At 32.7% G+C, this 18,473-nt stretch overlaps 1 protein-coding gene and 1 long non-coding RNA gene across 3 annotated transcripts; both read right to left on the bottom strand.

The window, feature by feature from the left end:
• Nucleotides 1–459: 459 nt before the first annotated feature.
• LOC101206892 (ankyrin repeat-containing protein At5g02620) lies at nucleotides 460–10,125 on the bottom strand. Its single transcript, XM_004150556.3, has 4 exons — nucleotides 9,567–10,125; nucleotides 8,417–8,847; nucleotides 1,426–1,785; nucleotides 460–1,335 (listed from the first exon to the last, which is right to left on the bottom strand). Exons 1-4 carry the CDS (start codon nucleotides 9,970–9,972, stop codon nucleotides 631–633), a joined length of 1,902 nt encoding a protein of 633 aa, XP_004150604.2. The 5' UTR covers nucleotides 9,973–10,125; the 3' UTR covers nucleotides 460–630.
• Nucleotides 10,126–11,451: 1,326 nt separating this feature from the next.
• Nucleotides 11,452–16,220, bottom strand: LOC116402592. 2 transcript variants are annotated; one of them, XR_004215041.1, is made up of 4 exons: nucleotides 15,726–16,220; nucleotides 15,328–15,394; nucleotides 12,197–13,016; nucleotides 11,452–11,699 (listed from the first exon to the last, which is right to left on the bottom strand). It is a non-coding gene; the product is annotated as an uncharacterized LOC116402592 (long non-coding RNA). The 2 variants fall into 2 exon arrangements; XR_004215040.1 differs by having other exon boundaries at nucleotides 15,328–16,220.
• Nucleotides 16,221–18,473: the final 2,253 nt, after the last annotated feature.

Here is an 18,473-nt window from a genome sequence, read left to right as displayed (position 1 = left end):
GGTACTAGTGGTTTATGCTTTTATATGGTGGAATGCGATAATTATTTGAGTTGAGAATTATGATTCTCGGTAAAAACAATGGTGGTAGTAGAAGCTGTGAATCCTTCAAATATCTTGATGTTGTGGAGTGAATTTTTGGGATTAGGAAAAATCAAGATAATAGGAGAAAAATCATATCTTAATCCTAAAAGAGTTAAATTTCTGGTAGGGATTAAGATGTAATTTCCTATAAACATACCTTTATGACTTATCTAAGAATTTTTTACTTCTTTTGTGTTCTATATTTTCTCATGACTTAGACATCTATTTTCCTTTGTTTTGCAGGTTCTCTATTCCCTAAATTACAAACTTATCATTAAATTTGACACCAACACTTGTCAAGAGTAGAATTTGTTAGATTTTGACAAAATATTAGATCAATAGTCTGTCTTGAATCAAAGAGATTTCAAAGAAAAGTGGTGAGCTCCAAACATCCAATGAAGTATGTATGTTGGAATATAACATCACAACAACTCCTGGCAAATGTTTATATACTCTAGAATTGAACGCATGAAATGTTGAATTATATTTTTTACAAATAATTACTGGACTTTGGTTTGTAAAACTGTACATATAGAAAATATAAAAGATTCAAAATGGATGACCACCTAGTAATCTAGAGCTAGCGATATCAGAGTTAGAGGAAAGTGAGAGAAGTTTCTTATGGTTTTCGACATCTGTATTAGCTTCACTAGATGGATCCTCTGTGGATTCAGCATCATCATCAATTGGAACAACAACAGTGTTTGTTTTAACTTTTTCTCTTCTCAATTTGAGCTTCCCCATCCAATGTCTTACCAAAGCCACTCCTAAACAAATAAATAATGTTCCAGTGATCCCTCCCACCATGGCCAATATTACAATTGGAACCCAATTTGTTTTATAATCTTGTGGGATAGTTAGCCATGTCGCCGATGTGAACGCTGTCGCCATAAAAGCCACTGATACCCACATGATTTTATGAGTAATCATCAAAAGTTGCAACAATAGTCTTCTTTTGAAAGGGATGATACTGACTAAAACTAAAATGATACACAAAGATGTTGAGAGTGCAATGGTGTTGCTTATAATAAAAACCTTGTAGCCTTTTGTATTTCCAAATATTGATTTTCCAATTAATGGCCCGTCTTGGTGGACACCGCCTGGAGGGGATATGCCAGCTGAAAATGTAATTGTGGTGATCAAGGCTGCTACTAAAGTTACTGTATTCCTTGCATTTTGTAGTGCCTCTTTATACATGTCATGTTGCTTCAAGCGTCGACTACGATACTTTTTGTCCACTTTGCTCATCAATACCTGTTATAAAATTGACAAAAAAAGAAAAATTTAACACATGTTTACATGGTTAACTAATAGTACACTATGTTAGAATTATTCTGACAATACCTTATGCCGCTCTTTGCTTAGTCGTTTTTGTTTTTTTAATTCCTTTGTAATTGACCCATTTTTGTTTTCTTCGTTATTATGTTCATCAACACCTACACAAGTTGTTTGTGAATCAAGCTCCATGGTTTGATTGGAAGATGACTTCCTTTCACCTTCCAAACTAATTGGAATAGTAGAATTATTGGCCAATTCTCTTTTGCTCAGCTCGTCTATGTTCTTCAACATGTTTTCAATAATTTGAACCGTTTCAATTGTACAACCATTATTTATGAGTTGGTCCAACATGTCTAGCACTGTTTGGCCTTCATTGTTCTTGGAGTTTCTCGGTATGCTAAAATGGTTGATCAAGTAGTCCACAAACTGCAACATTTTGTTAAGCAAAAGATATAAGTAATAATAAACAGGTCAAATTTTACATAAAAGATTTTTTTTTTTCAATTTCATGACAAATTGAAAGAAGGCTTACTAGAACTAAACACAATGCTACACTGATTTTGTCAAGGAAGAAGACAAGGACAGAAGCACGCAACAAGCATAGTCAGCAAATGTGCACTAATATGTTTGGCCAAGTGACTATGTTAGGAAAGCATCAGAATGTTCCATTTGATTTCTTTCTTTTATTTGCAGTACTATTTTGTTTACCTATTGCATTGTGCCATGTGTAAATTTGTGAGACCTCATCTTTCCATTTCTTTGCGCTAATTGGAAGGGTCTTTGATTTATAAATAGACCCAAGGTCTATACCCTTTGCAATAAAAATGAAATACATAAAAGTATCCTACACATTTCATTCTCTTTCGATTCTTCACTTGGTATCAAAGCAGAGATGGCCAACGCCTTTGGAAGCTCCTCCCTTGAAAATTATAAGGTTCCCGTTTTAGTAGTTCACCTTTCAATCAATTGCTCAATCAAGTTGCAACCATCAAGCTAGATCGAGGTAATTTTTTAATTTGGAAGCACCTTGCTCTTTCGATACTAAGAGGTAGGGGTGTAAGAATGTGGGTTGAATCCAAATAACCTCAACTATCTAACCTATATTATAAGAGTTGAGTTAGATTAGGTTAAAATGTTGGTTGAATTGGGTTAAAAAAATTAGATTTTTTTGTGTTGGGTTGGAGTGTTGAAAAATTCAATTCAACCCAACCCAACTCGAATTAATATAATATAATATATATAGGAAAGTTTTAAAAAATAGCAAATTATACAATAATATTTACAACCTATAGCAAATTCTATTACATTTTAAAATTTCTCAACTTGCTGCTTCTTCAACCTTTCCATAAACCTCACCAACCTTCTTGAACGCTTTGGTTATGTTGATTGTGTTAAACTTTAACGTCTAAAGCATGTTATTTAAAGTATTTGGTGTTTAAACAAGGTAAAGAGTTTAAGATGAGTGTCTTGACATTTAATCGCGTCAAAACGCTTGTTGTTGAATAAAAGTTTAAGTTGACTTTCGATGTGTTGTGTTTATCTCTATAGCATGGTGGTTTAAAAGAAGTTGAGTTTGAATTAGGCGATAAAACTAGTTTCAAGGTTTTAAGCTAAATCACGTCCTATCTACACTGGATCGGGGTGTGACAAAAAATATGTATATACACATTAAATTTTAACCTATATAGTTTTAATATGAATTAAATTCACATTAAATTAATATTTAAGCTCATTCAAATATTTTATTCTCTTATAAATTAATTTCCAAAGTAAATTGGAACATTTCAAATTACAATCAATATATATTAACTCAATTACACTTTACGAGCTAGGAAGGGGATTTAATCAACCTACAAATCAGAAGCTACAATGAAATGAGATTAATTGGCTAAATTCATTGGCTACATTAATCAATATCCATTACCTATCTACCCACTTCTCTAAAGATTCGTAACTGAACTCTTCTCATTGTAAATATATTTCTGTGTCCACGGATATACACCAATAACATCAAGTTAGTCATTCACAATTTTCTGTAACATCAATTAGGTCAAAATACCATTTTACCTGATCTGGGTAATTAATTACTTCTAGTCCTTAAATACCAATGGTCTTATAGTGAACATTTTGTTTATGGTCTAACCAATAAATAGAAACCTCTATGGTGCCATAGAGAGGCTAGAGCTCTTTGTTCAAGTCCCGGAGACACCATTTAAAGGAACACGTTAATCTATTTATCTTAGAGTCGAGAATGAGCAAATTCCATCTTGTGTGATTATGTTCTCAGCTATCCACTCGATATTGTCCTTCAAATGATAAGCTTATTGAGTTGAAAATTTGACCACTCTCACCCTAACAAATCAGAGGACAATTCCTCGCGAACAACGAACAAAAGTTTCATAATTCACTCAGGATTAAGACTAAGTTACCTAGGTCATCCTAATGAAATAGAAATCTAACTAGTTAATGGAATTACACCCCGTAGTTACTATTTCATGGTCCAATCTTATGCAAACTCATTGCATAGGATACCTTTACTCACTATCACCTACATGAACACATTAAATCATTGTGTTTGTATCAAATACAAAGCAAGTCATATTGTTAGTGTTATCAGGATAAGGTACTCAACCTTATCCCTATAATATAGATCCTTTAAATTATCTCGAACATTGATCTTTGTATGTCTCTACATACAGTTTAAGATTCATCAAACAACTTAGGATGTTAGTTTATTAGATTTAGGTTATTAAGACAAAACAAATAATCAATAACACTTTATTAAAATTACAAAAATAACTCCTTATTAATAACAATCGATAGATTATATTTACTGTCTACAAGTTTAAGGACATAAAACCCAATAATCTCAAGTCCTACTAAGGCTAGATGAAGCAGTTGTAGCAACTCTTCAAGGTAAACCTGACTTATCTTGGCTGCAAATGCAATCTGATCGCTATCTTATGAAAAAAGATTGAAAGCACAAAATACTCAAAGAAATGTGGCTGTGAACAATGCTCCCTGCATTAATGTGACAAGCAACAGAGGATCTCCACATCAACTAACTCAACCACAGAATCAAGGTTGTTGAAATAATTTCTTCTATGGAAATCATGGTGGATAGTCAGGAGGTCGAGGACGTGTTAGGGGTAAATATTGTCCTACTTGTCAAGTCTGTGGAAAGATAAGGCACATGACAGATGTTTGCTATAATCGGTATAACAAAGAGTTTGTCCTTGATAATGGGAATAACTCAAACAAAGGGACCAACGGTAATCATCCCGGAAACAACAATGACAAGTCACTTGCTACTATGGTTACTCACACCACGACAACCCATTTATCTTAGTTAGAGAAAATAACACATGCAAATTGGTATGATGATAGTAGAGTTACCAATCATGTGACCTCGAATTACACAAATCTGCTCTTATGAATGGAAATTGCTAGCTAAACTTGGATAATGTTTCATATGCACATGTCATTGTTGAGAACCTTGTTAGTGTCTCTAAACTAGCAAAGATAACTATATTTTTTGTTGTAAACGACAAGAGTACACAACAAACAATCTTAAAGGGAGTGCTTAAAGATTGTTTGTATCATATGGAAGAGGGTGTTGTTAAACCTACTATAGGCGTTAGTTCAACGACTAGTAAGTCTAAAGAGGTTGTGAACATATAAATAAAGGGGTCCATCAGCCCTGTCATTAGCAAATATTTCAATTAACAGTGTTGTTTCTAAGACCATGTGACATTGACGTTTGGGTTGTCCATCGCCAATAAATTTTTATTTGGTCACTAGATGTTGTAATTTGTCATTTAAAAATGAATCATCCGAATTTTGCTAATATTGTTCACCAGGTAAAAGTCACTCTCTTCCATTCAATTTTACTGAATCTCATGCCACTAAACCATTCAGTTTAATTCACATCAATGTGTGAAGGCCTACACCCGTTCTCTCTCTTGATGGTTTTTTTTTATACTATATCATATTTGTTGACTTTAGTCTACATCTAGATATACCTTCTTCGTCTTAAGAGTGATACCCTTGTAGCCTTTGAACATTTCTGAAAATGATTAAAAATCAGTTTAACAATAGTATTAAAATTATATTCTTCAATCTGATAATGATGGCGAATACAAAATAATTCATCATATGTGTGGAGAGTTAGGTATTTCAACTCAAATGTCTTACCCTCATACCTTGGCCCAAAATGGGTGTGTCGAATGCAAACATCGACAAGTAACTAAAATGGGGTTGATGTTAATGGCTTAGTGTCACGTGGTTAGAAAAATTTCACACGTGACATTAGGCTACCTTGCTACTCAAATTATTTTGGTGAGAAGCATGTTCAATCGCCGCTCAAATGATCAATGACCTTCCATCGTCCGTTCTTTATGATTAATCACCAATGGAAATGTTACTTTATATATAGAAAGCTTGAATTTACTGTGTTAAGAACGTTTGGTTTTGCGTGTTTCCCTTATTTACGTCCATATTAGTCTAACAAGTTTAGCTTTTATTATGAAAAATGTGTTTATTGAAGTCCAAGCTTGAACCGCAAAGGGTACATATGCCTTAATGTTGTAGGAGTGATGTTTCTCTTCAAAGATGTGAAGTTTGATGAGAATGTTTTCCCATTCAACCAAAAGCCTCATGTCGTCGGCCAACCTACAACCTAAAATCAGTTTCAATCCATCCTACCACCATTAGTAAGTCATATGCCAAACCCATTCTATTTCATCTCCAGCTCATAAACTCCCACTACCCATAATATATCATTCGTTGCATGCCTTCAACCCATACTCCAACACTAGCTCTAAGGCAACTAATTCAAACGATATATATCTCATACATTCAGCCTATAATCTATCTTCAACCAACTCACTCAGCCCACCTCAATCTCTCTTACCTAAACACAATCCCATGCCCCCACTTACCAACTCTAATCCTTCAACAACTCTACCTTCTTCTCCTTAACCTTAATCAGCTCTCTCAAATCCTCCTACTGCTCCTTTGATTTTTTATGCTCACTCATCACATAAGTCATGACTAGTTGGTCACAGAACCAACACGGGTGTTGAATGTTCTTCAAACTCCCAAGTGGAAATGTGTAATGAAAAGTGAATACTTTGCTCTAATGAAAAACCACACATGAGATCTTGTACCTCATTCCCCTCATCGATCAAAACTTAGTGAGAAATAAATGGATCTTTAGGATTAAACATTGTGCAACTGATGGGCCCACATAGCGGTATAAAGCACGATTAGTGGCCAAAGGGTTCCATCAAAGCCTTGGGGTAGACTTCTTTGAAACCTTTAGCCTCACGGTCAAGGCTTCTACAATATGTGTTATCTTAAGCTTGGTAATGTCAAACTGATGGTTTCTTCGCCAACTTGACTTCAACGTGCATGTTTCTTAATGTGCTCTAATGGATGAGGTATATATGTCTTGATCCCTTAGCTCATCAACACTCAATATTCAAACTATGTGTGTGCAACTTACGAAAGACTATCTACGCCCTCAAACAAACTCCTCAGGCTTGGAATGACACCTTGAAATGAGCCCTCTTCAACTGGAGATTTGCCAACACCAAGGCTGATACATCCTTATTTATCTTCTGACACCACAAGTTTATTATTCAACTGCTTGTGTATGTTGACGATGTCATAATCACTGGCAACAACGACGGTATGATTTCTAAGTTTGTTCACCACCTTGATCCCTCTTTTGCTCTAAAAGATTTAGGCAAGTTAAGTTATTTTTTGGGTATCCAACTACATTATTTAGAGTATGGCATTATGCTAAACTAGCCAAAATATGTGGATGATCTACTAAATAAACTCTAAATGAGCAATGTGAAGCCGACTCCATCTTCATGTGTTAAGGAAAACATCTTTCCATGTCTGATGACACTCCTCTTCAAGACCCTCTTGTTTATAGAAGTATAGTGGGTGCCCTCCAATACCTTACATATATGAGACCGATATTGCCTACATTGTCAACCACCCAAGCCAGTTTCTTCAGGCTCCAACTAACATTCATTGGTAAACCGTCAAAAGAGTTCTCTGGTACATCAGTGCTACAAAACACTTTGGCATCCATCTTCAACCCAATCTTGACTCCATCGTTGTTGCTTACTTCGATGATGATTGGGTGTCGAATGTTGATGATAGACGATCCATTGCTACTTATTGTGTCTTTGTGGGAAACAATCTTGAGTTGTGGTCATCTAAGAAACAACAAGTTGTTGCCATATCCAACACTGAATATGAATATCGGACCTTAGCTCATACATCCGCTGAAATCACATGGATTCAACAACTTTTGAAAGAGTTGGTCGTTCCTTGCTCTTATAAACCAGTAATATATGGTGTGAGAATGTTAGTGTTAGTGCCCTTGCCTCTAATCCAATCTTCCATGCTCGGACCAAACATATAAAGATTGACATCCATTTTGTTCAGGACGAAGTGTTAAACGATCAACTAAAAAGGAAATACAGAAAAGTGTTCCCACACCTTTCATTCTCTTTTGATTCTTGATTGATTTCAAGGACAGAAAGTATAACACAGATAAAAATGTTAAGAGATAGAACACAAAATTTGGTAATCAAGATAAGTGCAATATCACATACGTTTGGATGACAATGTGTCTAGGTTATATAATTTTATTAAAATAAAGTTAAATGATTACAAAATTGTACTTATGTTTAAATGAACAACAATTACAGAAACACATGAATAACCTATCTTAGCAAATGATCACTTTAGGCTTCCTAAGTGTTGAACTCTCTCTTGATGAAACTTAAACTCCCTCGAAGTGTGTAAGACTCCCTCTCAGCAACTTCTATCTTTCATAGCTAACTTCTAACAAACTTGAAATACTACTTATGCTCATTCTAAGTTTGGGAATCTATTGTTCTCAAGATTAAAGGAGATTAAGGATTCAAATAATCAGGAGACCACTTCAAAACCAATAACAGCAAAACACTTAACACTTCAAATATTCAATAAATAGTTAATATTAGAATAAATGCATATATGGAAGAATTCTGACCTGAACTTGTCCTCTTAGCACAGCAATGTGTAGAAGAGTGTTCCCATCATGGTCAAGAGGACCAAGAGAATATAATATTCCATGATGGTTGAAGATATGAACCAAGTACAGAAAAGCACCAAACTGATTATAATGGACAGTAAGAAAAGAAATTGGGTCTCCATTTTTGGTGCGGTAGTGAAAAGATCGAGGAGCAAGCTGCAAAAAGTCCTCGAAAATGGAAGTCTTGCCATTCATGGCGATGAAATGCAATGCCAAATAACCAAAGCTATTATATTGCACAGCCAAATCAGGATTAACACCCAACAAAAAGGTTACTACTTCAGAATGTCCGCTTAAGCAAGCCAAGTGCAATGCAGAATTTCCATTGTCGTCCACATTGTCCTTGTTGCTCAATGTTGGGAATTTCGCCAATAGTTCTTTGACAATGCCTGCACCAACCGTACGCCAACATATATTACATATACTTAATCTAGGATATAGTGTTTAAACAGGGGTGTTGGAAAAGTATTTGCAAAAATTGAGTCATTCCAAATCTTTTTTTTTTTTTTTTTTGTCTTATTCGATTTATTTAACAGAATTCATCTTTAAAGAAGACCGAACAAAACAACACGAAGATAAGATAGTGTTGAAATAGGAATGTGTAATAAAGTATTTCCAAAAACAACTACTTGCAAAATTGGAGCTACTTTCTTTTTTTGTCTTATTCAAATCAGTTTTATTTAAACACTAAATTTTGTTTACTCAATGGTGGAACATACGCTAATCTATGCCTAACACAAAACAATGTAAATTTTATTATACTCAATAAAACCGAATTGACCTAGACAAAAAAATTAGTTATTGTCCACATGTCTACTTAGTTGTTTAAATACCATTTTCATCTTTTCAAGAGACTTGAATTTATACTATTTCAATCTGCAAAAGATTGAATTCAATAAAAAGAAAAGATTTACACTATTTTTATAAATAGTTTCAAGATCACTTTTTTTTTTTTTTTTTGTAAATAATTTCTTAAACAATTCTATTTTTATGATTAATTCGAGATGTACCTTTTTTTTTTTTTACTTCAAACTACAGAAAGCTATGCATTATATTAATGAGTAGAAAAGAAGTGCAGCAAAGATATGAATAAATTAAGGATACAGACCTAGGTGTCCCCGTGAAGCGGCCTGAAGAAAGCAAGCCGGATCCAAGCTACCGTAGCGTTCTTGTAAGATTTGCAGCCACCGCTGATGATTCAAAAATACCTTAACGACATCGAGGAAACCGTTGTTGCAGGCCACGAACATGGGACTATAATTTTGATGGCAGAGTTTAAAACTGGGCGTTGGATCAATGTCAAGAAGCAACAGTAACTCATCGGCTTTTCCTTGCTTACAAGCTTCGTGGAATGGAGTTTCCCCCTGCTGATTCACTGTCTCCACCATTTCAGACCCGTGCCTCTTCGCCGCCATGTGCAGCGACGAGGTCGGCGTCTCCAATTCATTCAAATTTATGAAACTCTCTTTGTTGTCCCAGCTTCTGATCTCTGTACTCGAAAAGCTTGCCTCCATTTTTTTTAAAACGAAGCTTTTCTTATTTTCGTGTATTGAGTTTTGAGGGTGAGGATGGATGAAGCTTTCTAATATGACTATATACCCATTTTTCGAACGATTGCGCGTGATTGATTGGTAAACCCAGAGAACACTAAGTCAAAAAGATTATTAATGAATCATTCCATGTAATTTCCAAATGTGAATTATTTTTCGTTTTTCTTTTCCCTTCTTACATTTCTAGAGGTTCCATTACAATATTTCAATCTCAAACTTCTTTTGTCTAATAAACAATAACAAGTTAATTAGACAAAGTTTGGAGTCATTCTTTTTTTTTTTTTTTTGTGTTTTATTATAAAATTGACAAATAAAGAAAATAAATACATCGACAAATAAAGAATCGATACATATATTTACATATTTAAGGCAATTTCTAACAATTTTCTTGTAATCAGATTGAAGATCAGTTAAAATCCATTTTTGTTAATTACCAATCTCAGATATGAGAAAATGTTAAGAAAAAAATGAGTGGGAGGGGTAGGTTCTTACCACTTTCTTGAAATTTGCATATTAATTAATAAAAATTGTTCCCACCCAATTCCAACAACTCTGCTGAAATATATATTTAATTTATCATATTGAGTGAGGTTTCTTTCCACTTTCTTGGAATTGCGTTGGTCTCATCCAATTTCAATCATTTTTAATTTATCAACTTAACTTAATTCGTACCAATATGAGTTAATAAATTGAAAAAGAATAACTAAATATTTGCATTGGAGTTGAGAGTAGCTATTTTACAAACTCACATCAATTATCTTTTTTTCTCACTTGTTTTTATTAATTCCACCTATCAGTCTTAGTCCAAGACTACGATTCCCACACTTGAATGGCCACTAGTAGAAAAGTGGTCTACGACGATAGTTATTTACGTAAACGAAATTTGCGACAGTTATTTTTCAGTCATAAAAGCGGAAGTCATGGAAAGTCCTTCGATGACAGTTTTTAAAAACTGTCGCAATAAGTTATTTTATGACATGAAATAAATGTCGTTAATCAGAATTCAACGACGTCAAATAACTGTCATATTTTATTTTATGACAACAAATAACTATCATCATTTGTTTATTCACGAAGGTTAAATAAATGTCGTGAATTCATTTATTGTGACATTTTTTAATTGTCATGAATATGTTAATCGCGACAGTTTTTTTTTTGTATAAAAATGTCATTGTTTTGCTATTGACGACATTTTTTTTCTGTCACATATAGAGCAATCGTGACAATTTATTTTATTAAACAACTGTCATCGTTTTCAGATTGACAACAATTAATAACTGTCACAAATTCATTTATTACGTCATTTATTTTCTATTGCAAATTTCTCAATTTACTACCGTTTTTTTCCTGTTCTCCTTGCCGCTCCACCATTACACAAACCATTTGAATGACAATAATGTAGCTGAGAATGACAATTTTGAATTTATAATATTGACACCCATATAGAAAAAAGTAGTCAACACTTTAATATATATACGATATAATACAATTTATAATATTCGTACATTTTCAATCAAGTGTCAACAATTTACAACTACAGAATATCAACCCTTAATCAAAAAATATTTTAAATAGCATTAGAATACATCTAACAAGATTTTCTGCAAAAGCATAAACGACCAACTGAGAATGTTCGTCTCTGAAAATGTTCTTTGAAAGAAAACTCATGAAGTTGTCGACTCTGGTTGAACCTACAAAGCCAACATGAATATAAGCATCCATAACACATACATCTGTGAACCAACATCACCACAACAAAGAAGAAAATGGAGGACTACCATGTAGTAATGTGAATGTAAAAGAAACATTATATATATTATGAATCTTGTTTCTAATCAAGAACTTATTTACTAACTATGTACTTGATGAGCGTTTGTAGAATTTAATATCAGCAACCAAAATCTATAAACTAATTCAAGATAGAACGAGCTTATGTTGTAAAAGAACACCTGAGAATAAATATAATAGATGAACGCATGAATTTCAGCACACATGACAAAGTAAACTTTTTGAAGGTAGGAATCCTATATAAAATTCCCTAAACCTTGGAGTCGTCTCCCAATTTCTTTTTTAAGTTTCCGAAGCCAAAACAATGCAGTTAAAAATGTTTGAAGAGAATTATTGGTGATGTAAACAAATAAATATAAGTGATATAAGCATTTTTAGGGATATAAGCATTTAAGAATACCTCTATCTCCATTTTTTATGAAGTTAATCTTGCCACAACAACTGCAGCAGCCTCTTGATCAAACCCTTGCACCAATTCCTGAAATCAATGCCTCAAATATTTAGCTTTTCTCCAACATCGAGATAGAGAAAGAGAACCAAACAGAGAATTCATCTGTTTGTATTGACTTCTCATTATTCATGGAGACAAAAAGAGACAAATACAGAGAGTTCAAGTGTGTGTATGTGTGCATAAAGCACTAGATAGGGTTGAGGTTTAGGGCACATCAAACCAATATATATACAACCACTCCTGAATATTTTTCATCAACCTCCCTAGGCTTACTGCACTATTGTCCATGGTAAGAAAGGTACTTCAAAAAGAAAATGTCTAAGGTATGCAAATTTCATCAATGAAAAGTTCACAATGTTTAAAGTAGAGCAAAATAACCATTTGTAGTCCTTAAAGTTGGGTCGTTCCTAGTCCTTACAACAAAAACGCTACGACAATACATGTATGACAATTTGTAGTCCTTAAAGTTGAACAGTTTGACATATCCTTGAGGGGCCAAAGAAACGTAGTTAGAAAAAGTACTTAATAAGAATGAGAATAAGTACAAGTAAGGAGGGTGGTATTGTCCCAAATTTCCACAACTCTTCTCAAACCTTCAAAATTCTATGGAAACTCATCAATAAACAATAGAGCTTTAGGTAAACTTTTGAAATTGGAAACTTACCATGGCTCTATTCGGTGCAAGTCCAAATACTTTACTTTTTTTTACCTTTGAGTTAAACAAACAATAGAGCTTTAGGTAGACTTTTGAAATTGGAAACTCATCAACCTAGCCATATAAAGATCAAATTTGCTTTAACAAAACGTACGTTGAAGTCCTTCCAACCCGATTAAAAAAAAAAAAAACAGATAAGTCTAACACTTTAACAAATTTCTAGTGCATATTATGCATCTCAATTGATCACAACAAAATAAGATTGAACATAAATACCCATAAGTAATACCTTTTCAATATTGCATTTTCATAAAACTTACAAGGGTGAGCATATAAATTCTACCACCAATACTTATCTAGAAAGTCTAGTAGAGCAAATAGCTAAATAAGATTCGAATTTGTAGCTAAATTTAAAACATGAAAACTATAGTCTCTGCAATACAATAGCAATAGCAAAATTATCAACATAGTGCAACAAGTATCTCTGATATAATTTAATTAAGCATGTCTTGCTAATATAGTAATACTAAATATGGAAAATATCTAGAATCCCATAGCATACAACACCAAATTTTAATGGACAAATAACTGCTTGTGTAATGGACAATAACACAAACTACATGTGAAAAGTTTTTATTCTAAAGGAGATGGTGGTAGATTCTGATAAAAAATTTTAGGTATCAATACTGTCTAAACCAATATTATACAACTATATACGCTTCTATTATAGACCAATTGCTTTAAATTGGAATGCTATCCAATCCTTCCTTACAATTCCACCTAGAAAACTCATGCTTATTACTTCAAAATCAAATGACATTACTATGTTGTAAACAAAAGGACATGGTGTCTTCATGAGAATAAACTAGAGTAACAGTGCCTCATGTAAAATTATTTCAAAACCTCACATACCAGACAAATATATCTTTGATAGAAATAGAAATTAGAAACTAAAAAATGTTGTTTAAATCCAAGTTATAAATGAAAACTAATGAAATCCACAATTAATAACAATATAAAAAGGCTTAACTAGATACAAATAAGTTTTGTCTGTAGTCTAACTCTAAAACAACAAATACTCATCATTACCTCTGAATATCCCTACAGCTGGTATAACATTCAAAAATGTTTTAGTAGCTCCCAACACATAACTGAACCACCAAATTGAGGAGAAGGCAGAAGTTAAGATACACAGAAATAGTGCACATTTTGACGTAAAAAAATAAAACACAACAAAAACGTTGCTGGACAATGAAAGAATGATAAGACAAAAACTTGGTGGTTAGAATTTATATGCTCGCCTTTGTAAAAACTTGTTAATTCAACCCTTTCTTCTTGAAGGTGAAGACAATACTAAAGAAATGATGATGAACCTAACCTAAATTAAATGCCCCAAACTAAAAACGATATGGTTATAATGGGGGCTAATTCTCAATCTTTTCAAATCCATTCCCTTCACTCTTCTTTACTAATACAAAGAGTTTATAATATCTTAATCTACTGTTGATCATTAAACAAACTTCATTTTAATAAAAAAAGAAATACGATGAGATACCAAATAGCAAAAATGAATGAAATGAGATTCATTATTCACTTAGTTTAACTTGAAGAAGTAAAATACAGGGGAAGAAAAATCAACAATCTCCTCAAATATGCCAATAGATTAGGGTAGACTTGATACTACAAATTACCATTAATCAATAAACAAACGACACAATAAAACGCAGAAGCTCCAATTTCAAAACATGTTATTAACATAATTTATCAAAAGGGTACACTACAAGAACAATGTGGGATAAACAAACCATTGTGTTTTTTTTTTTTTTTGGTGACTGTCATAAAATCCATAGATATTTACAACAAACCCTAAAGAGAACTATGTACATAAAAGACATGTCTCTAGAAATAAAAGCTAACGAGAAACTACTGCTCAACTTACTTTCCATGGTTTATAAACTTTAAGAAAGATTAAAAAAATATAACAAGATATATATACACACACCTTATATAGGACATTATGTAATGGGACAAGGAAGAATAAGTTCAATAAACTTTAGTGTACCCCAATCTACCATAAACTTGAGTTCACTCAAAACCTTTAAGAAAATGGACAAATAGAAATATAATCAAGCAAACATAATCATTTTGTTAGGTACATGTAAGATAAACTATTCCACAGCAACATATATAATCAGTATACAAATAAAACCTTTGAGTTTCACAAGCTAAACCCAATTTAAACTTTGAACTAACAAGTCCAAACAATTTTCATTGTAATTCAATAGTTAAAAACGTACCTTGGAGCCCTTCCACCCCTATAAAAAAAACATATAAGTCTAGCACTTTAACAAATTTCTAGTGCATATTATGCATCTCAATTGATCACAACAAAATAAGATTGAGCATAAATACTCATAAGTAATACCTTTTCAATGTTGCATTTTCATAAAAATTCAACAAGCACTGTCACTCTCTCGAGGATTCTTCAAGCCCTAAGTATGAAAAAATGTTCAATGATTAAATCGTACTCCATTTACATGACAATTTGACAAAGTTGAGTTGATAACTCTCATAAAGCCCTTAATCCCCCCTCCCCCCAATTTCCAACACTATTGTTGGAAAGGAACAACAAGATCTTTCAAAGTAAGGAAAGAACTACTATGAAGATTTTGGATGATATTAATTCAAGCAAACGTTGATATACTACTAATATACCATACTAATTAGACTAAAACACTTTCAACGAGACTAGAATTATACAAAATATACTTTAAACCACAATAGTTGAATATGTATTTTGGTAGGGAGGTAGACACTACTTACTTGAACAAATAACGACAACGTCCTTGAAGTAAGAGAACTTTCTGCTAATCCTCAATTCAATCAATTATTCAAAATGTCATAAGGTAGTCATAGGAAGAAAATATAGTTTAAAAACGTTGATAAAAAGTAGAGGTAAAAAAAGTGTATAGGCTTAAGTTTCAAAAACTTAAAGCCAAAAACCAAATAGATAACATACAGAAATTCTCTTGGAAAGTGTATAGGCTTAAGTTTCAACATACACATTCATACCTTTTCAATGTGTATAACATACATCGCGGTTTATGTTTCAAGCAGAGGGTCTATTTCGACATTTTCAAATTTACTCCTCTTGGAAAGATCTAGCATGGTAAGTGGCAAATAAAATTCTACCATACAAAATAAATCTTAATTCACCATCATTTTTTTGTTTTTCCTTTCAATATAGAACATGTAGTAATTTTTGTTGCTACTATCCTTATTGTAAGAAAGGGAGAGAGAACATACCTATAATTATCAATAATCACTTCCCTCTATTTTTCAATCAAAACAACTCAATAGCAAGAATAAACAAAATATCAATAGAAAAATCAAAAGTACTAAAATTCATTTGGAAAATGCATAGACAAACAAAAAGACCCTACACACCATCAAAGTTTAAAATCTCACATTTCATTTTTCATTCTCCTTTTCTCAAAGCTTCAACCCATAGCCATGACATCTTCCTTGGCCTTGATTTCCTCATTCGAACGAACAAAAATCAATCAAAAATCAACCAAATGCTTCATTGAGGCATTTCATCAAACACATTGTAAGCTACCAAAATATTTCATCACATAGCCAACCATAAAGAAAAAATGTAGATTCAAATTAGAAAAATGATTGTAAACAACAATATTGAATAGGATGGTAGACAAAACAAACACATATCTCATATAAAAGCAAAACTATGAGAGATGTTTTTCATAAAAAGAACCATCAATATATCACATTGTGGGTAAAATGAAAGCATTTGAAGTTAATATACTGTATAAATACAAACAATAGAAATAATGGTTGAGATTCACCAGTGAGTTCAGTGGTGCAAGGGGTGTTAGGTGGTTGCGTCGGCTGAAGGAGAGAAAGAGAGAGATTTCGTGCGTTGTTGACCAAAAGTCTAGTCTTTTCCGGCGTGCGTGAGAGAGGGAGAGAGATGATTAGCGGAAGGGAGGAAAAATCGAGGAGGGGCAACGTGTGGATCTTCCACAAAGAAGAAGAAGAAGAGAAGAAGAAGAGAAGAAGAAGAGGAGGAGGAGGAGGAGGTAGAGAAAGAGTTTTGGAGATGTTTTATTTTAATAAATAAATTATTTAATGTTTTTAGAATTAGGAAAAAATCTGATTTTAATAAATTTTTTATTTAAAATAAATTTTATTTTAATAAATTAAATAAAATATTTTTTGTATCTTTCACTTTTCATGACACCAAATAACTGTCGCGAAAAGTAAAATTCGAAAAATTCCGTATTTTCCTGCCAAAAACGCGGTTTTTTAGCTTTTGTGATAGTTTTTTCTTTTCTCCTTTCAATTTGAAATGTATACAACTGTTATAGTAGGTAATTTTTCTTGTAGTGGGCATACTTCCATGACCCACACCTTTGCTCATCCAACACTGAACTTTGCTAAACTATTTCCAACAATAACTCCAATGAAGACCACCTTTAGATGATGAGCGACAACCAACTTTTAATAACCAACGCTAGCTAACATTCACCTCTGCAGAAGAAAATATATACTGAAGGCCACTTCTAATGAAACCCTTAATAAAAATCCTATTTTCATGCGTGTTCAACTCATACAATCTACTACTATTAAAATTATATTATATGGTTGAGTATATAAATAATATTATTTTGTTTACCTCACAGGTAGTATTTATATGCAGAAGGATGGTTACTAAAAAAATAAAGATTGTTCTATCCTATTTTTATTACTTTCTTGTTTTTCATTTTTAACTTTCACTATTTAAAATCAAATCATACATGTGTTTGGGGCGTGGATTTAGGGATTAGGAAAAGGATCTTGTTTGGGCCAAGAGTTTCCATTTTTTAGGATTAGGATTAAATAACCCTATAAACTACACTACTTCACATTTTCATAATCCTACAAATTTTCCTACTTCATCTTATCATAATGCTACACTCATAACTCTTCTCCCAAACACATGTTATAATAACACTACAACTATAACCCTTATTCCAAACACATATTATCATAATACTACAACAATAATCTTTCCCTCAAACACATATTATCATAATACTATAATTCGTATTTATTCCCCCAAACACATATTATCAAAACACTAGGATTATCGTTTTCCTCCATAACACATTCCTTACTCCAAACGCACCCTAACGTTCTAACCAAAAGAAAAATTGTGGTAGAAAGGGCCCTCTTCTTTCCTTTCTTTTGTAATAAACTAGATGTTGCCTTGATGGGTTAATACTTCTTCTTTTATGTCACATCTCTACTTTGCTTCCCTTGAGTCTTGGTGTTTTAATTAATCTAATTATTAGGGACCTTTGAAAGGTATATTGTGCAGTATGTTTAATTTTTATTTTATTTGTATTTAGCTTCATTCTAATATAATTATAGCATTTTTTACATCTTTCTTATAGGTTTCTAAACTAATTGCACACATTTGGTCCAACAATTGGTTTGCTAGTTCTAAGTGCAACACTTACTTTTTATAATTCAAATTTTGTTGAATACAACAAATTGTGATGTATTGAA

The sequence above is a fragment of the Cucumis sativus genome, chromosome 3 (assembly GCF_000004075.3).
Source record: "Cucumis sativus cultivar 9930 chromosome 3, Cucumber_9930_V3, whole genome shotgun sequence".
In the NCBI taxonomy this organism is placed as follows: domain Eukaryota; kingdom Viridiplantae; phylum Streptophyta; class Magnoliopsida; order Cucurbitales; family Cucurbitaceae; genus Cucumis; species Cucumis sativus.
This window is presented reverse-complemented; position numbering and strand designations above follow the sequence as displayed.

Bases quoted from the DNA above. Each gene is read 5' to 3' on its own strand.
- LOC101206892 (XM_004150556.3), bottom strand. From the start codon at position 9,972: ATGGAGGCAAGCTTTTCGAGTACAGAGATCAGAAGCTGGGACAACAAA. The intron at 1,786-8,416 runs GTCAGAATTCTT...AAAATGTTGCAG, and splicing joins TGCTAAGAGGACAAGTTCAG to TTTGTGGACTACTTGATCAA. The intron at 1,336-1,425 runs GTATTGTCAGAA...ATTTTATAACAG, and splicing joins TAAGCAAAGAGCGGCATAAG to GTATTGATGAGCAAAGTGGA.